Here is a 19,985-nt window from a genome sequence, read left to right as displayed (position 1 = left end):
ATGAGGCACTGCGGTCTGCATTAGAGCAAGGCATGAGATGAGGCGCTGCGGTCTGCATCAGAGCAAGGCATAAGATGAGGCGCTGCGGTCTGCATCGGAGCAAGGCATGAGATGAGGCGCTGCGGTCTGCATCGGAGCAAGGCATAAGATGAGGCACTGCGGTCTGCATTAGAGCAGGGCATGAGATGAGGGTCTGCGGTCTGCATCAGAGCAAGGCATAAGATGAGGCGCTGCGGTCTGCATCAGAGCAAGGCATGAGATGAGGCACTGCGGTCTGCATTAGAGCAGGGCATGAGATGAGGCGCTGCGGTCTGCATCAGAGCAAGGCATGAGATGAGGCGTTGCGGTCTGCATTAGAGCAAGGCATAAGATGAGGCGCTGCGGTCTGCATTAGAGCAAGGCATAAGATGAGGCGCTGCGGTCTGCATCAGAGCAAGGCATACGATGAGGCGCTGCGGTCTGCATTAGAGCAAGGCATGAGATGAGGCGCTGCGGTCTGCATTAGAGCAAGGCATAAGATGAGGCGCTGCGGTCTGCATCAGAGCAAGGCATAAGATGAGGTGCTGCGGTCTGCATTAGAGCAAGGGATAAGACGAGGCACTGCGGTCTGCATCAGAGCAAGATATGAGATGAGGCGCTGCGGTGTGCATCAGAGCAAGGCATAAGATGAGGCGCTGCGGTCTGCATCAGAGCAAGGCATGAGATGAGGCGCTGCGGTCTGCATTAGAGCAAGATATGAGATGAGGCGCTGCGGTCTGCATCAGGGCAAGTCATAAGATGAGGTGCTGCGGTCTGCATCAGAGCAAGGCATGAGATGAGGCGCTGCGGTCTGCATCAGAGCAAGGCATGAGATGAGGCGTTGCGGTCTGCATTAGAGCAAGGCATGAGATGAGGCACTGCGGTCTGCATCAGAGCAAGGCATGAGATGAGGCGCTGCGGTCTGCATTAGAGCAAGGCATAAGATGAGGCGCTGCGGTCTGCATCAGAGCAAGGCATGAGATGAGGCGTTGCGGTCTGCATTAGAGCAAGATATGAGATGAGGCGCTGCGGTCTGCATCAGAGCAAGGCATAAGATGAGGTGCTGCGGTCTGCATCAAAGCAAGATATGAGATGAGGCGCTGCGGTCTGCATTAGAGCAAGATATGAGATGAGGCGCTGCGGTCTGCATCAGGGCAAGGCATAAGATGAGGCGCTGCGGTCTGCATTAGAGCAAGGCATGAGATGAGGCACTGCGGTCTGCATCAGAGCAAGGCATGAGATGAGGCACTGCGGTCTGCATTAGAGCAAGGCATAAGATGAGGCGCTGCGGTCTGCATCAGAGCAAGGCATGAGTTGAGGCGTTGCGGTCTGCATTAGAGCAAGGCATGAGATGAGGCGCTGCGGTCTGCATTAGAGCAAGATATGAGATGAGGCGCTGCGGTCTGCATCAGGGCAAGGCATAAGATGAGGCGCTGCGGTCTGCATCAGAGCAAGGCATGAGATGAGGCACTGCGGTCTGCATCAGAGCAAGGCATGAGATGAGGCATTGCGGTCTGCATTAGAGCAAGGCATGAGATGAGGCACTGCGGTCTGCATCAGAGCAAGGCATGAGATGAGGCACTGCGGTCTGCATTAGAGCAAGGCATAAGATGAGGCGCTGCGGTCTGCATCAGAGCAAGGCATAAGATGAGGCGCTGCGGTCTGCATCAGAGCAAGGCATGAGATGAGGCGTTGCGGTCTGCATTAGAGCAAGGCATGAGATGAGGCACTGCGGTCTGCATTAGAGCAAGGCATGAGATGAGGCACTGCGGTCTGCATCAGAGCAAGGCATGAGATGAGGCGCTGCGGTCTGCATTAGAGCAAGGCATGAGATGAGGCGCTGCGGTCTGCATCAAAGCAAGGCATGAGATGAGGCGTTGCGGTCTGCATTAGAGCAAGATATGAGATGAGGCGCTGCGGTCTGCATCAGAGCAAGGCATAAGATGAGGTGCTGCGGTCTGCATCAAAGCAAGATATGAGATGAGGCGCTGCGGTCTGCATTAGAGCAAGATATGAGATGAGGCGCTGCGGTCTGCATCAGGGCAAGGCATAAGATGAGGCGCTGCGGTCTGCATCAGAGCAAGGCATGAGATGAGGCACTGCGGTCTGCATCAGAGCAAGGCATGAGATGAGGCGTTGCGGTCTGCATTAGAGCAAGGCATGAGATGAGGCACTGCGGTCTGCATCAGAGCAAGGCATGAGATGAGGCACTGCGGTCTGCATTAGAGCAAGGCATAAGATGAGGCGCTGCGGTCTGCATCAGAGCAAGGCATAAGATGAGGCGCTGCGGTCTGCATCAGAGCAAGGCATGAGATGAGGCGTTGCGGTCTGCATTAGAGCAAGGCATGAGATGAGGCACTGCGGTCTGCATCAGAGCAAGGCATGAGATGAGGCACTGCGGTCTGCATTAGAGCAAGGCATGAGATGAGGCACTGCGGTCTGCATCAGAGCAAGGCATGAGATGAGGCACTGCGGTCTGCATTAGAGCAAGGCATGAGATGAGGCACTGCGGTCTGCATCAGAGCAAGGCATGAGATGAGGCGCTGCGGTCTGCATTAGAGCAAGGCATAAGATGAGGCGCTGCGGTCTGCATTAGAGCAAGGCATAAGATGAGGCGCTGCGGTCTGCATTAGAGCAAGGCATAAGATGAGGCGCTGCGGTCTGCATTAGAGCAAGGCATGAGATGAGGCACTGCGGTCTGCATTAGAGCAAGGCATAAGATGAGGCGCTGCGGTCTGCATCAGAGCAAGGCATGAGATGAGGCGCTGCGGTCTGCATCAGAGCAAGGCATAAGATGAGGCGCTGCGGTCTGCATTAGAGCAAGGCATAAGATGAGGCACTGCGGTCTGCATTAGAGCAAGGCATGAGATGAGGCACTGCGGTCTGCATTAGAGCAAGGCATAAGATGAGGCACTGCGGTCTGCATTAGAGCAAGGCATAAGATGAGGCGCTGCGCTCTGCATCAGAGCAAGGAATAAGATGAGGCGCTGCGGTCTGCATTAGAGCAAGGCATAAGATGAGGCGCTGCGGTCTGCATCAGAGCAAGGCATAAGATGAGGCACTGCGGTCTGCATTAGAGCAAGGCATAAGATGAGGCGCTGCGGTCTGCATTAGAGCAAGGCATGAGATGAGGCGCTGCGGTCTGCATTAGAGCAAGGCATGAGATGAGCCACTCGACTTGTGCTGCAGCAAGGCATGAGGTAAAGCGCTCAGGCCTGTGCTGCAGCAAGGCATGAGATGACACATGCATGCCTGTGCTGCAGCAAAGCATGAGATGAAGCACTTAGGCCTGTGCTGCAGCAAAGTGTGTAAATGTAAATGTGTTGGACTTGTAAAGCGCACAGCTGCCCGTGAGCGTCCCGGCGCTGAAGACCGCTGGGGAACCCGTCCTGGCTGTCCCTGTGAGATGATCCCTTCTGGGTATCTCCAAGGTGAAACCAGGCATCCCCGGCGTCTGTGGGGGGCCGTTGTAGAGATGAGGCAAGCTTAATGCCCAGAGTTGCTGAGTGTGATCCCTGGTTAGAGTAGGCACCGAGGCGAGAATTGTCGAGTCCGCTGACCCTGGTCCACAACTCTGCCGCATTGGGAATTGAACCCTGGTCCCGGGCCGTTCTCTGCTTCCGGGTCTGCCGCCTCTAACCAGTGAGCCACACCTCTCCACAAAGCATAAGATGATGCACTCAGGCCTGTGATGCAGCAAAGCATGAGATGACGCACTCAGGCCTGTGATGCAGCAAAGCATGAGATGACGCACTCAGGCCTGTGCTGCAGCACATCATGAGATGAGGCACTCAGGTCTGTGCTGAAGCAAGGCATGAGAGGCCGTACTCAGGCCTGTACTGCAGCAAGGCTGGGAGATGACGCACTCAGGCCTGTGCTGCAGCACATCATGAGATGACGCACTCAGGCCTGTGCTGCAGCACATCATGAGATGACGCACTCAGGCCTGTGCTGCTGCAAGGCATGAGATGACGCACTCAGGCCTGTGCTGCAGCACATCATGAGATGACGCACTCAGGCCTGTGCTGCAGCACATCATGAGATGATGCACTCAGGCCTGTGCTGCTGCAAGGCATGAGATGACGCACTCAGGCCTGTGATGCAGCAAAGCATGAGATGACGCACACAGGCCTGTGCTGCAGCACATCATGAGATGATGCACTCGGGTCTGTGCTGCAGCAAGGCATGAGACGACGCACTCAGGCCTGTGCTGCTGCAAGGCATGAGATGACGCACTCAGGCCTGTGCTGAAGCAAGGCATGAGAGGCCGTACTCAGGCCTGTACTGCAGCCCTGATCTCTTGACTGGGTGAGAGTACTCTGCTTAATTCAGAGACTCTGTCCCTCACCACCCCTTGTTGTAAATATTTTTGTCCACCCTAAGCGTGGAAGGGTATACTCAGATGTGAGTCCCTTGCTCATTGCACCATCAGGATTCAAGCAAGCCGGGCCGAAGACGGCTGTAATGCCAGAAACCGGTCCCCGGAAGCTTGTTTCCTTCCCAGTGTAAGAATTGGCTTTTGTAGTCTGGTCTGCCCTGTTCCCATGATGCACTGGGCCAGGGACAGACTAATTTGCATACAGCCAGGTTCTGAAACTGGGATGGTGCAATGAGCTAAAAAACGGTGTTGGATCTAGCCCTGATCTCTTGACTGGGTGAGAGTATTCTGCTTAATTCAGAGACTCTGTCCATCACCACCCCTTGTTGTAAATAATTTTGTCCACCCTAAGCGTGGAAGGGTATACTCAGATGTGAGTCCCTTGCTCATTGCACCATCAGAATTCAAGCAAGCCGGGCCGAAGACGGCTGTAATGCCAGAAACCGGTCCCCGGAAGCTTGTTTCCTTCCCAGTGTAAGAATTGGCTTTTGTAGTCTGGTCTGCCCTGTTCCCATGATGCACTGGGCCAGGGACAGACTAATTTGCATACAGCCAGGTTCTGAAACTGGGATGGTGCAATGAGCTAAAAAACGGTGTTGGATCTAGCCCTGATCTCTTGACTGGGTGAGAGTATTCTGCTTAATTCAGAGACTCTGTCCATCACCACCCCTTGTTGTAAATAATTTTGTCCACCCTAAGCGTGGAAGGGTATACTCAGATGTGAGTCCCTTGCTCATTGCACCATCAGGATTCAAGCAAGCTGGGCCGAAGAGGCTGAAATGCCAGAAACCGGTCCCCGGAAGCTTGTTTCCTTCCCAGTGTAAGAATTGGCTTTTGTAGTCTGGTCTGCCCTGTTCCCATGATGCACTGGGCCAGGGTCAGACTAATTTGCATACAGCCAGGTTCTGAAACTGGGATGGTGCAATGAGCTAAAAAACGGTGTTGGATCTAGCCCTGATCTCTTGACTGGGTGAGAGTATTCTGCTTAATTCAGAGACTCTGTCCATCACCACCCCTTGTTGTAAATATTTTTGTCCACCCTAAGCATGGAAGGGTATACTCAGATGTGAGTCCCTTGCTCATTGCACCATCAGAATTCAAGCAAGCCGGGCCGAAGACGGCTGTAATGCCAGAAACCGGTCCCGGAAGCTTGTTTCCTTCCCAGTGTAAGAATTGGCTTTTGTAGTCTGGTCTGCCCTGTTCCCATGATGCACTGGGCCAGGGACAGACTAATTTGCATACAGCCAGGTTCTGAAACTGGGATGGTGCAATGAGCTAAAAAACGGTGTTGGATCTAGCCCTGATCTCTTGACTGGGTGAGAGTATTCTGCTTAATTCAGAGACTCTGTCCCTCACCACCCCTTGTTGTAAATAATTTTGTCCACCCTAAGCGTGGAAGGGTATACTCAGATGTGAGTCCCTTGCTCATTGCACCATCAGAATTCAAGCAAGCCGGGCCGAAGACGGCTGTAATGCCAGAAACCGGTCCCCGGAAGCTTGTTTCCTTCCCAGTGTAAGAATTGGCTTTTGTAGTCTGGTCTGCCCTGTTCCCATGATGCACTGGGCCAGGGACAGACTAATTTGCATACAGCCAGGTTCTGAAACTGGGATGGTGCAATGAGCTAAAAAACGGTGTTGGATCTAGCCCTGATCTCTTGACTGGGTGAGAGTATTCTGCTTAATTCAGAGACTCTGTCCCTCACCACCCCTTGTTGTAAATAATTTTGTCCACCCTAAGCGTGGAAGGGTATACTCAGATGTGAGTCCCTTGCTCATTGCACCATCAGAATTCAAGCAAGCCGGGCCGAAGACGGCTGTAATGCCAGAAACCGGTCCCCGGAAGCTTGTTTCCTTCCCAGTGTAAGAATTGGCTTTTGTAGTCTGGTCTGCCCTGTTCCCATGATGCACTGGGCCAGGGACAGACTAATTTGCATACAGCCAGGTTCTGAAACTGGGATGGTGCAATGAGCTAAAAAACGGTGTTGGATCTAGCCCTGATCTCTTGACTGGGTGAGAGTATTCTGCTTAATTCAGAGACTCTGTCCATCACCACCCCTTGTTGTAAATAATTTTGTCCACCCTAAGCGTGGAAGGGTATACTCAGATGTGAGTCCCTTGCTCATTGCACCATCAGGATTCAAGCAAGCTGGGCCGAAGAGGCTGAAATGCCAGAAACCGGTCCCCGGAAGCTTGTTTCCTTCCCAGTGTAAGAATTGGCTTTTGTAGTCTGGTCTGCCCTGTTCCCATGATGCACTGGGCCAGGGTCAGACTAATTTGCATACAGCCAGGTTCTGAAACTGGGATGGTGCAATGAGCTAAAAAACGGTGTTGGATCTAGCCCTGATCTCTTGACTGGGTGAGAGTATTCTGCTTAATTCAGAGACTCTGTCCATCACCACCCCTTGTTGTAAATATTTTTGTCCACCCTAAGCGTGGAAGGGTATACTCAGATGTGAGTCCCTTGCTCATTGCACCATCAGGATTCAAGCAAGCCGGGCCGAAGACGCCTGAAATAGCAGAAACCGATCCCCGGAAGCTTGTTTTCTTCCCAGTGTAAGAATTGGCTTTTGTAGTCTGGTCTGCCCTGTTCCCATGATGCACTGGGACAGGAACAGACTAATTTGCATACAGCCAGGTTCTGAAACTGGGATGGTGCAATGAGCTAAAAAACGGTGTTGGATCTAGCCCTGATCTCGTGACTGGGTGAGAGTACTCTGCTTAATTCAGAGACTCTGTCCATCACCACCCCTTGTTGTAAATAATTTTGTACTGCAGCAAGGCATGAGATGACGCACTCAGGCCTGTGATGCAGCAAAGCATGAGATGACGCACTCAGGCCTGTGCTGCAGCAAGGCATGAGATGACGCACTCAGGCCTGTGCTGCAGCACATCATGAGATGACGCACTCAGGCCTGTGCTGCAGTAAGGCATGAGATGACGCACTCAGGCCTGTGATGCAGCAAAGCATGAGATGACGCACTCAGGCCTGTGCTGCAGCAAGGCATGAGATGACGCACTCAGGCCTGTGCTGCAGCACATCATGAGATGACGCCCTCAGGCCTGTGCTGCAGCACATCATGAGATGACGCACACAGGCCTGTGCTGCAGCACATCATGAGATGATGCACTCAGGCCTGTGCTGCAGCAAGGCATGAGATGACGCACTCAGGCCTGTGATGCAGCAAAGCATGAGATGACGCACTCAGGCCTGTGCTGCAGCAAGGCATGAGATGACGCACTCAGGCCTGTGCTGCAGCACATCATGAGATGACGCCCTCAGGCCTGTGCTGCAGCACATCATGAGATGACGCACTCAGGCCTGTGCTGCAGCACATCATGAGATGACGCACTCAGGCCTGTGCTGCAGTAAGGCATGAGATGACGCACTCAGGCCTGTGCTGCAGTAAGGCATGAGATGACGCACTCAGGCCTGTACTGCAGCAAGGCTGGGAGATGACGCACTCAGGTCTGTGCTGCAGCAGCACATCATGAGATGAGGCACTCAGGTCTGTGCTGCAGCAAGGCATGAGAGGCCGCACTCAGGCCTGTACTGCAGCAAGGCATGAGATGACGCACTCAGGCCTGTGCTGCAGCACATCATGAGAGGCCGTACTCAGGCCTGTGCTGCAGCAAGGCATGAGATGACGCACTCAGGCCTGTGATGCAGCAAGGCATGAGAGGCCGCACTCAGGCCTGTGCTGCTGCAAGGCATGAGATGACGCACTCAGGCCTGTGCTGCAGCAAAGCATGAGATGACGCACACAGGCCTGTGCTGCAGCACATCATGAGATGATGCACTCAGGCCTGTGCTGCTGCAAGGCATGAGATGACGCACTCAGGCCTGTGATGCAGCAAAGCATGAGAGGCCGCACTCAGGCCTGTGCTGCAGCACATCATGAGAGGCCGTACTCAGGCCTGTGCTGCTGCAAGGCATGAGATGACGCACTCAGGCCTGTGATGCAGCAAAGCATGAGATGACGCACACAGGCCTGTGCTGCAGCACATCATGAGATGATGCACTCAGGCCTGTGCTGCTGCAAGGCATGAGATGACGCACTCAGGCCTGTGATGCAGCAAAGCATGAGAGGCCGCACTCAGGCCTGTGCTGCAGCAAGGCATGAGATGACGCACTCAGGCCTGTGATGCAGCAAAGCATGAGAGGCCGCACTCAGGCCTGTGCTGCAGCACATCATGAGAGGCCGTACTCAGGCCTGTGCTGCAGCACATCATGAGATGAGGCACTCGGGTCTGTGCTGCAGCAAGGCATGAGATGACACACTCAGGCCTGTGCTGCAGCACATCATGAGAGGCCGTACTCAGGCCTGTGCTGCAGCACATCATGAGATGATGCACTCGGGTCTGTGCTGCAGCAAGGCATGAGATGACGCACTCAGGCCTGTGCTGCTGCAAGGCATGAGATGACGCACTCAGGCCTGTGCTGCAGCACATCATGAGATGAGGCACTCAGGTCTGTGCTGAAGCAAGGCATGAGAGGCCGTACTCAGGCCTGTGCTGCAGCACATCATGAGATGACGCACTCAGGCCTGTGCTGCTGCAAGGCATGAGATGACGCACTCAGGCCTGTGCTGCAGCACATCATGAGAGGCCGTACTCAGGCCTGTGCTGCAGCAAGGCATGAGATGATGCACTCAGGCCTGTGCTGCTGCAAGGCATGAGATGACGCACTCAGGCCTGTGATGCAGCAAAGCATGAGATGACGCACACAGGCCTGTGCTGCAGCACATCATGAGATGACGCACTCAGGCCTGTGCTGCAGCACATCATGAGATGATGCACTCGGGTCTGTGCTGCAGCAAGGCATGAGATGACGCACTCAGGCCTGTGCTGCTGCAAGGCATGAGATGACGCACTCAGGCCTGTGCTGCAGCACATCATGAGAGGCCGTACTCAGGCCTGTGCTGCAGCAAAGCATGAGATGACGCACTCAGGCCTGTGATGCAGCAAGGCATGAGAGGCCGCACTCAGGCCTGTGCTGCAGCAAAGCATGAGAGGCCGCACTCAGGCCTGTGCTGCAGCAAAGCATGAGATGACGCACACAGGCCTGTGCTGCAGCAAAGCATGAGATGACGCACACAGGCCTGTGCTGCAGCACATCATGAGATGATGCACTCAGGCCTGTGCTGCTGCAAGGCATGAGATGACGCACTCAGGCCTGTGATGCAGCAAAGCATGAGATGACGCACTCAGGCCTGTGCTGCTGCAAGGCATGAGATGACGCACTCAGGCCTGTGCTGCAGCACATCATGAGAGGCCGTACTCAGGCCTGTACTGCAGCAAGGCATGAGATGACGCACTCAGGCCTGTGCTGCAGCAAAGCATGAGATGACGCACACAGGCCTGTGCTGCAGCAAAGCATGAGAGGCCGCACTCAGGCCTGTGCTGCAGCAAAGCATGAGATGACGCACACAGGCCTGTGCTGCAGCACATCATGAGATGACGCACTCAGGCCTGTGCTGCAGCACATCATGAGATGATGCACTCGGGTCTGTGCTGCAGCAAGGCATGAGATGACGCACTCAGGCCTGTGCTGCTGCAAGGCATGAGATGACGCACTCAGGCCTGTGCTGCAGCACATCATGAGAGGCCGTACTCAGGCCTGTGCTGCAGCAAAGCATGAGATGACGCACTCAGGCCTGTGATGCAGCAAGGCATGAGAGGCCGCACTCAGGCCTGTGCTGCAGCAAAGCATGAGAGGCCGCACTCAGGCCTGTGCTGCAGCAAAGCATGAGATGACGCACACAGGCCTGTGCTGCAGCAAAGCATGAGATGACGCACACAGGCCTGTGCTGCAGCACATCATGAGATGATGCACTCAGGCCTGTGCTGCTGCAAGGCATGAGATGACGCACTCAGGCCTGTGATGCAGCAAAGCATGAGATGACGCACTCAGGCCTGTGCTGCTGCAAGGCATGAGATGACGCACTCAGGCCTGTGCTGCAGCACATCATGAGAGGCCGTACTCAGGCCTGTACTGCAGCAAGGCATGAGATGACGCACTCAGGCCTGTGATGCAGCAAGGCATGAGAGGCCGCACTCAGGCCTGTGCTGCAGCAAAGCATGAGAGGCCGCACTCAGGCCTGTGCTGCAGCAAAGCATGAGATGACGCACACAGGCCTGTGCTGCAGCAAAGCATGAGATGACGCACACAGGCCTGTGCTGCAGCACATCATGAGATGATGCACTCAGGCCTGTGCTGCTGCAAGGCATGAGATGACGCACTCAGGCCTGTGCTGCAGCACATCATGAGAGGCCGTACTCAGGCCTGTGCTGCAGCAAGGCATGAGATGATGCACTCAGGCCTGTGCTGCTGCAAGGCATGAGATGACGCACTCAGGCCTGTGATGCAGCAAAGCATGAGATGACGCACACAGGCCTGTGCTGCAGCACATCATGAGATGACGCACTCAGGCCTGTGCTGCAGCACATCATGAGATGACGCACTCAGGCCTGTGCTGCTGCAAGGCATGAGATGACGCACTCAGGCCTGTGCTGCAGCAAAGCATGAGAGGCCGCACTCAGGCCTGTGCTGCAGCAAAGCATGAGATGACGCACACAGGCCTGTGCTGCAGCAAAGCATGAGATGATGCACTCGGGTCTGTGCTGCAGCAAGGCATGAGATGACGCACTCAGGCCTGTGCTGCTGCAAGGCATGAGATGACGCACTCAGGCCTGTGATGCAGCAAAGCATGAGATGACGCACTCAGGCCTGTGCTGCAGCACATCATGAGATGACGCACTCAGGCCTGTGCTGCAGCACATCATGAGATGATGCACTCGGGTCTGTGCTGCAGCAAGGCATGAGATGACGCACTCAGGCCTGTGCTGCTGCAAGGCATGAGATGACGCACTCAGGCCTGTGCTGCAGCAAAGCATGAGATGACGCACTCAGGCCTGTGATGCAGCAAGGCATGAGATTACGCACTCAGGCCTGTACTGCAGCAAGGCTGGGAGATGACGCACTCAGGTCTGTGCTGCAGCAAGGCATGAGAGGCCGCACTCAGGCCTGTACTGCAGCAAGGCATGAGATAACTGATGCAACAAAAAATAAGGAACCCAACGAGGAAAGCTGCCTGCCCGATCATGAAGCAAGAGATGGGGAAACAGTGGCCTACGAGAGATAGGCGGCCCATACCACATTAAGGCTTGAGTAGGCGCACTGAGGCCTTCATTTTACAGCAGCTCAACCATCCCAGCCTACTCACAGTCCTATCAAGGAAGCTACAATACAGTGGGGCTGCAGTGGTTCACTGTGTGGCGTCCATACAAGAGGCACCCACCGTGAGAATAGGAGCATTCCTGGACACTCTGTACTGTAATGCAGGTTGGACAGGACGTTTGTGGCCATCTTACAGCCAATGCTGTACACCACAGTGGACATGATATTGTGATGGCTGTGCACAAGGGTCAGGCAGAGCACTTTTCTATAAAAAGCACTGAAACAGTAAACATAGCAGTTGCTATTAAAGTGCCAAGAGACAAATCTAGCTGTGAAATATGGTATTCTAAATCTCATTATTAGAGTGCAAAATACAGAGAGGGGGCAAAAGTACAAGACCTGGAGGTTTATGATGTGCTACAGCTCTAGCCAGCTCAGTCGGATAATGCATGCACTGCAGAGGTCTGGGTTTAATGTCATGATTACAGGTTCGAAACCTGTCATGTCAACTTATATTTCTGGGGCCAATAAAATGAGTGCCGTTGAGTGACAAAAAACATCTGTTAATTATGCGCCAAGATACACTTCTGGGGAAATGTGCACTTTACAAATACATATGTTAAGCTCTGCTATGTTAGATACAGAAAAGAGTGCGTTGTAAGCTATGGTTGAAGGATCCACACTTTTCTGATGTATTTTTATTTAACAAAATCCTTCCTATGTACTGTCAGACTGCCAATCACCTGGAGCTTGGGTGCCCTCACTCCGCAGAGGGAGTGGGGCCCTCCCGTCGCATGCGACTCACCTGGGTCTCCTTCGCAAGCAGCTGCACATACTCTGCATACAAGGCCTGCACCTTGCTCTCCACCTGGCTGCGAGTCTTCCTCCGGATGGAATATTTGGTGTAGATTTGCGTGCCCAGGTCTCTGGCGACAACCAGCAGAGAGTCACCGCTGGGAGGGAGGTTAGACAAGCTCTGCAGGTAAAGGGATTTGAGGGAAATCGAGAAACGTAAGCAATCCGGAAGCATTTGCCCTTACCAGAACAACATGTGTATTGTATCAGAGCGAACATCAGGCATCCGACTGTCCAAGCAAGATTTCCATTCCAGAGGACAGAGGACTCCAACACACACCACCAAGAAAGATGCACTTTTCAAAATGTGTGCCCGAGCTGCAGGTGTGACTCCTGAACAGAAGGCGCTCATCTTCACCAGTGGGAGATGCACAAGCGCTCTACTACAGCGGTCTCACTTCGCATGCGCACCACTATCACAGGGAGCACGGCCGTCAATGCGAGAGCATACCTGCAGCATGATGTCCAAGTACTCCTCGTCGTCCAGCAGGCACAGGAAGGGGTGCAGGTTTATGCGCTGTGACGGGATGTTCAGGGCAGCCATGCGGACCTTTGAGTCATAGAAGGCGCGGCGAAGAGACTTCCGCCAGCGGGCACGCAGAACCTTCAAAAGCTCTCGCTGCAGGGGAACACCAAGACAGGGGCGTCTACCCTCAAGATCCCATGAGACGTATGCATTTCCACCAATTAACCTTTTCGACGCTCATGACGAGCTCAGCTCGTCATGGCCCGTGGAACGCTCAGGTGCGGGAGAATTCCCCCGCTGTGCTGAGCGTTCCACGGGACCCAATGCACCTGTGACGAGCTCAGCTCGTCATGAGCACCGGAGCGCCGTAGCACATGACGAGCTCTCCATTCCATCAAAAACAAACCCAGGAGATCACAGCAACCGTTTCAACTTAGACCTGAAACTTATTCTCACACTTTGCCTGAGCCCTGGTATCACTCATCCTGCAACACTCTGCAGGGATAGGAGGAACGTCCCACATCAAGACTCAAGAACAAACCCCACCGACCCTGGACGAATGCCTCCCTAACACCACGGCTTTTAAATAGCAGGATCTGTTCTTCAAGTTGCATTGATAAATAAAGCTTTCAGAATACTTTTGACCAGTACAGAACTATATCTGCCTTGGAAGCAGTTTATCGTGGTACACGGCTGTCTTCATTCTGTTACAGAATTAAATATCCTGTTTGAATTACTTCTAACAGGAAATATTATGAGCTTCTGGTTAAAGGTGCCCCAGACTTTCACAATGATATTGTGGAAGTTACTAAAGGCACCATGTAGGCTTCGATAACGATCTAAGACAGCAGTCAATCCTAACCGTGCCACTAATCCCCAACACTTCCAAACAAACTATTGCGCCCCATTACCAACCACTCTGAGCATAATCTTATTACCAGTCACATACCCTTCCAAACCCAAGTTTACCACCAATCCCTAAAACACCTGTGCATACCTGTACTATCACCGAACAACCCCTCTGCGCAGCATCAGTCACCCAGAAGCACTAGAGGGGTCACTGGAGCCCCTGAAAAGAATCAGTCACACCCAACCACACTACTGCTTCACCAAAACCCCTTCCGAGACCCAACTCCCGGAGCAGGAGGTAACCAATCAGCCTAGAGCTCTCTATAGAGCAACGACAGAGAGTGACTTCCAAACAGAGCTCTGTCCAGAATACACTGCTTAACGTGTGCTGATCTAAACCTGAAAAAACACTGTCACAAAATTACCAACAATGACACCACTGTCGGGCAATCAAACCCTCCTGCTTTCCTAGCACGCTTGGATCGAATATACTTGCAGAACCAACGGGGCTTTACCTCAACTTCTAAAAGCAATCTCTGGCTATGAATTTGCTTAAAAGACCTTCTCTAACAGTCTGACTCTCTGATTTTCACGTCATCAAAAAAGAAGCTTTCACAAACAGAAGCAAAAGTTGTGGGTATTAGCTAGATGAAGGACGTCTCTCTATCCATCGTGCAAGTTCAACACAATGCTATGTGAGAATTCTTGCATTCTCGCGGCGGGCGTCCTTCAAGCCTATCATTGTACGAGCCAAGGAATCCGACTACTCCTACCATCACTACAGACGTCCTTCAGGTATATCCGTGTATGTGCCAAGAGATCAGACCACTCCTACCCTCGCCAGGGAATCAGATGACGCCTACCCTTGCTACAAACGTCCTTCAGGTATATCTGCAAATGTGCCAAGAAATCAGATTTCTCCCCTACGAGCTGAAGGACCATTGAAGCCTTTTGCTGCGTGTGACAGGGTAATCTTCCTTCTCAACAGGAGCCTACGGGAAAATACCAGTCAGAGAACATACCGCTTTATGGTTCTGATCGGTCAGAGGTTTCACCGCTTCCACAGAGTCGATGGTAACCACTCCCGCTCTCTCCAGAGCAAGCTGCTTCTGGAAGCGTTTCTGCAGGTCTGACGTTGAGAACTCCAGCTTTGGATAGGACACGGGATCCACCTAGGAAAGAACACAACAACGCAGTCACTGCATCTTATGAGGGTACACGCAACAGCACAGCAGGGCCGCCTGGCAGACGCCATACCTGGTCATTATACTTCACCCAGGAGAAGAGTGTGATCACACCCCATTGCATACTCCGGCTAAGGATATTGTGTATTGTGGATGATATGTATATGATACTCTGCATATTGTGGCTGATGTGGTTGTGCAGTCTTACAAGGTACCAGCTAGCCCGAACAACAGATAGTACACAAGAGACGGACGGATTGTCATAAACCTGTAAGGCAGCTCGACCACAGGACTGATGAAGCTAAGATAAAGGCCCATGAGGGCACCAGACAGTATTGCGGTTGTACTGTAGGCACAAGTGGGAATCAGCCGGTTCCCTATACTGTACATAATGTACGGAGCAGCGGTAGCCTGGATTAAATGGCACTGGCACTTCAACCTAAAGCACACCAGAAAATCCGGCCACCAGAACCAGCGAGCGCGTGTTTCATAAGAGCAGCAAAGTATCTGAGAGGGGAAGCTGGACATGGCTTCGAGAATGAGGCTAATAAGTGGAGCATCAAGAAGCAGGAGCCAGCAGCTGAGGAAGGAACGGCAGACGGGATAATGGCCTGTCCGGCAGACTCTGTAGCTATAGCAAGACAAGCTAACCTGCGGCGAGGACCACAGACGAGAGAGAGAACGAGAGAGAGAGAGAGAGAGAGAGAGAGAACGAGAGAGAGAGAGAACGAGAGAGAGAGAGAGAGAGAGAGAGAGAGACGAGAGAGAGGGAGAGAGAACGAGAGAGAGAGAGAGAGAGAGAACGAGAGAGAGAGAGAACGAGAGAGAGAGAGAGAGAGAGAGAGAGAGAGAGAGAGAGAGACGAGAGAGAGGGAGAGAGAACGAGAGAGAGAGAGAACGAGAGAGAGAGAGAACGAGAGAGAGAGAGAGAGAGAGAACGAGAGAGAGAGAGAACGAGAGAGAGAGAGAGAGGGAGAGAGAGAGACGAGAGAGAGGGAGAGAGAACGAGAGAGAGAGAGAACGAGAGAGAGAGAGAACGAGAGAGAGAGAACGAGAGAGAGAGAAAGAACGAGAGAGAGAGAACGAGAGAGAGAGAGAGAACGAGAGAGAGAGAGAGAGAACGAGAGAGAGAGAACGAGAGAGAGAGAGAACGAGAGAGAGAGAACGAGAGAGAGAGAAAGAACGAGAGAGAGAGAACGAGAGAGAGAGAGAGAACGAGAGAGAGAGAGAGAGAACGAGAGAGAGAGAACGAGAGAGAGAGAACGAGAGAGAGAACAGGAGAGAACGAGAGAGAGAGCGAGAGAGAGAGAACGAGAGAGAGAGAACGAGAGAGAGAGAACGAGAGAGAGAGAGAGAACGAGAGAGAGAACAGGAGAGAACGAGAGAGAGAGCGAGAGAGAGAGAACGAGAGAGAGAGAACGAGAGAGAACAGGAGAGAACGAGAGAGAGAGAACGAGAGAGAGAGAACGAGAGAGAGAGAACGAGAGAGAGAGAGAGAGAACGAGAGAGAGAACAGGAGAGAACGAGAGAGAGAGCGAGAGAGAGAGAACGAGAGAGAGAGAACGAGAGAGAGAGAACGAGAGAGAGAGAACGAGAGAGAACGAGAGAGAGAGAGAACGAGAGAGAGAGAGAGAGGGAGAGAGAGAGACGAGAGAGAGGGAGAGAGAACGAGAGAGAGAGAGAACGAGAGAGAGAGAGAACGAGAGAGAGAGAAAGAACGAGAGAGAAAGAACGAGAGAGAGAGAACGAGAGAGAGAGAGAGAACGAGAGAGAGAGAGAGAGAACGAGAGAGAGAGAACGAGAGAGAGAGAGAACGAGAGAGAGAGAACGAGAGAGAGAGAAAGAACGAGAGAGAGAGAACGAGAGAGAGAGAGAGAACGAGAGAGAGAGAGAGAGAACGAGAGAGAGAGAACGAGAGAGAGAGAACGAGAGAGAGAGAGAGAGAACGAGAGAGAGAACAGGAGAGAACGAGAGAGAGAGCGAGAGAGAGAGAACGAGAGAGAGAGAACGAGAGAGAGAGAACGAGAGAGAGAGAGAGAGAACGAGAGAGAGAACAGGAGAGAACGAGAGAGAGAGCGAGAGAGAGAGAACGAGAGAGAGAGAACGAGAGAGAACAGGAGAGAACGAGAGAGAGAGAACGAGAGAGAGAGAACGAGAGAGAGAGAACGAGAGAGAGAGAGAGAGAACGAGAGAGAGAACAGGAGAGAACGAGAGAGAGAGCGAGAGAGAGAGAACGAGAGAGAGAGAACGAGAGAGAGAGAACGAGAGAGAACGAGAGAGAGAACAGGAGAGAACGAGAGAGAGAGCGAGAGAGAGAGAACGAGAGAGAGAGAACGAGAGAGAGAGAACGAGAGAGAGAGAGAGAGAACGAGAGAGAGAGAACGAGAGAGAGAGAACGAGAGAGAGAGAACGAGAGAGAGAGAACGAGAGAGAGAGAACGAGAGAGAGAGAACGAGAGAGAGAGAACGAGAGAGAGAACGAGAGAGAGAGAACGAGAGAGAGAGAACGAGAGAGAGAGAACGAGAGAGAGAGAACGAGAGAGAGAGAACAGGAGAGAACGAGAGAGAGAGCGAGAGAGAGAACGAGAGAGAGAGAACGAGAGAGAGAGAACGAGAGAGAGAGAGAGAGAACGAGAGAGAGAACAGGAGAGAACGAGAGAGAGAGAGAGGGAGAGAGAGAACAGGAGAGAACGAGAGAGAGAGCGAGAGAGAGAGAACGAGAGAGAGAGAACGAGAGAGAGAGAACGAGAGAGAACGAGAGAGAGAACAGGAGAGAACGAGAGAGAGAGCGAGAGAGCGAGAGAGAGAGAACGAGAGAGAGAGAACGAGAGAGAGAGAACGAGAGAGAGAGAGAGAGAACGAGAGAGAGAACAGGAGAGAACGAGAGAGAGAGAGAGAGAACGAGAGAGAGAGAACGAGAGAGAGAGAACGAGAGAGAGAGAACGAGAGAGAACGAGAGAGAGAACAGGAGAGAACGAGAGAGAGAACAGGAGAGAACGAGAGAGAGAACAGGAGAGAACGAGAGAGAGAGAGAGAGAACGAGAGAGAGAGAACGAGAGAGAGAGAACGAGAGAGAGAGAACGAGAGAGAGAGAACGAGAGAGAGAACAGGAGAGAACGAGAGAGAGAGAGAGAGAACGAGAGAGAGAGAACGAGAGAGAGAGAACGAGAGAGAGAGAACGAGAGAGAGAGAACGAGAGAGAACGAGAGAGAGAACAGGAGAGAACGAGAGAGAGAGCGAGAGAGCGAGAGAGAGAAGGACTACTGCAGCTCCGACGCAGGTTTGTGCTGCAGGGGTCAGAATGTAAGCACAACCAGTTACACACACCAGGTCCTGAAGTAGAGGCCAGAGTGGAGATCGTTTGCTACTGAACCTTCAATCACATCATATCCTGCAGTCAGAACAGCTGAAGTAGGAGAGGACCCGACGGAATGTAAGAACAGCTCCTGCATCAGAGACCACAGCAGAGATCAGGCTACTCCACCTTAAATCGTAGTGTGCCCCGTAGATAGTACAGCTGGAGCGTGAGAGGATGCCTACTGCATGCAAGAACAGCGACAGCCATGGCTTTACAAACCCGAACACCTAACTCCAGGATGTTGAGCATATGGCATTAACAAAGGATACTACTCTGTATGCACTGCCCAACTATTACTACTCACCCAATACTGAGGTAGACGAAGCACACACCCACATCCAAAGCCCCCATTACTAATCCTGGCTCACCGCTATACCTCATGGGTGGTCATCACATCCAGGTCCCACACAAAGGGCAGCAGCTGCGCTGCTTCTGGAGCCGGGCTCAGCCACAGGCCCCCCTCTGCCCGTACCTGGCAGTAGAAGTCCTGGAGTAAAGGCGAGGAGCACTTTTCCTCAAACAAAAAGGTGGGAGGCTGGAATGTGGGATTGACGGCATGGATGGCCCGTAGCACCATCTCCTTCTCATCCAACTGGAAGGGGTAGTCCTTGAACAGCTGCTCCAGGTGTAGTCCATCCTCAGCCAGCTGAAGCAAACACCTGCAGTACAAACAAGAACCGGGTCAGCCACAGGCGAAGGCAGGGGAAGAGGTGGAGGGCAGGAGGAAGCACCTGTAACGCAGCCCACAGAGGAACAGTAGCTAGACTATATCCCCAATGAGGCCCAACTAACCTAGCAAAATGGGACGACTTACATGATTTTTTTTTAATGCTACTGATACCCTGTAGCCGCATATCCATGGCGCGGCCTTCCTCGTCTTCCCTACAGCTGCCAGTAAGATTTCAACAGTGTCTGCATCCATTCCACTTCAGTTCTCACACACAAAATACATTCTCAGTGCCTCAGAAAGAATGTAAAAGTCCATGGTCCAAGGCCTTCACTTTCATATGTTTTTATGCAAAGGAAAACACATGGGCTTTAAGTGTAAACAAATATGCCAAAGTTTATCCACATGTTTTTGAGCCTTTTTGCTAATTAGAAGATCTCTGGAAGAACCAATATTAAAGTGCTTAAACCCGGACTTCAAAAACGTGTTTTACAATGTCCACCAAACTTTAGAAATGGAAGGACCGTTGATTTCCAAGAGGATATTCCAAACTTGGAGGGCTTGCTAAACTTATCAGTAAAATAGGACTTTTAAGTTCTTTATGGAAAGTGTACCGTATCCTTTACGTACCAATACAATGTATGCAAATATAGACACATATGTAAAGGCATACGCAGAAAGACACACACACACACACACACAGGCACAAAAAGGTGGAAAGATACACACACACACATATATGCAACTTTTAGGCCTGCACTGGTGACGCTGCTGCCTTTTCCTTTGTGTATGGAAACATTGTCATAACCAGGCTCTACCTTTTAAGAAGGAAAGATACAAATAGGACATTTTTCCTCAAGATCAAGCAGAGTTTGCACGAGAGATGCCAAAAAAGATGCAATCTACTACTGCTAGAGTCATAAAGAGCCAAGTTTCCAAGTTTCAAGTTTATTAATTTAGCACAGTTACTTAAAAACATTGCTATACAAAATCTACTTTAGCTCAGTTATAAAGTTTAGCTTTTAGCACATTTA

At 52.2% G+C, this 19,985-nt stretch overlaps 1 protein-coding gene across 1 annotated transcript in view; it reads right to left on the bottom strand.

Annotated features, from left to right (window-relative positions):
• The window catches only part of POLRMT (RNA polymerase mitochondrial), a 133,629-nt gene that overhangs the window by 75,253 nt on the left and 38,391 nt on the right, over positions 1-19,985 (bottom strand). Inside the window, exons 5-8 of the mRNA XM_078671130.1 lie at positions 18,757-18,943; positions 14,766-14,915; positions 12,880-13,047; positions 12,379-12,549 (exon numbers count right to left, since the gene is read on the bottom strand). Coding sequence (XP_078527256.1) covers positions 12,379-12,549; positions 12,880-13,047; positions 14,766-14,915; positions 18,757-18,943 — 676 coding nt within the window. The remainder of the gene's footprint in view (positions 1-12,378; positions 12,550-12,879; positions 13,048-14,765; positions 14,916-18,756; positions 18,944-19,985) is intronic.

The sequence above is a fragment of the Lissotriton helveticus genome, chromosome 12, assembly GCF_964261635.1.
Source record: "Lissotriton helveticus chromosome 12, aLisHel1.1, whole genome shotgun sequence".
Taxonomy (NCBI): domain Eukaryota; kingdom Metazoa; phylum Chordata; class Amphibia; order Caudata; family Salamandridae; genus Lissotriton; species Lissotriton helveticus.
This window is presented reverse-complemented; position numbering and strand designations above follow the sequence as displayed.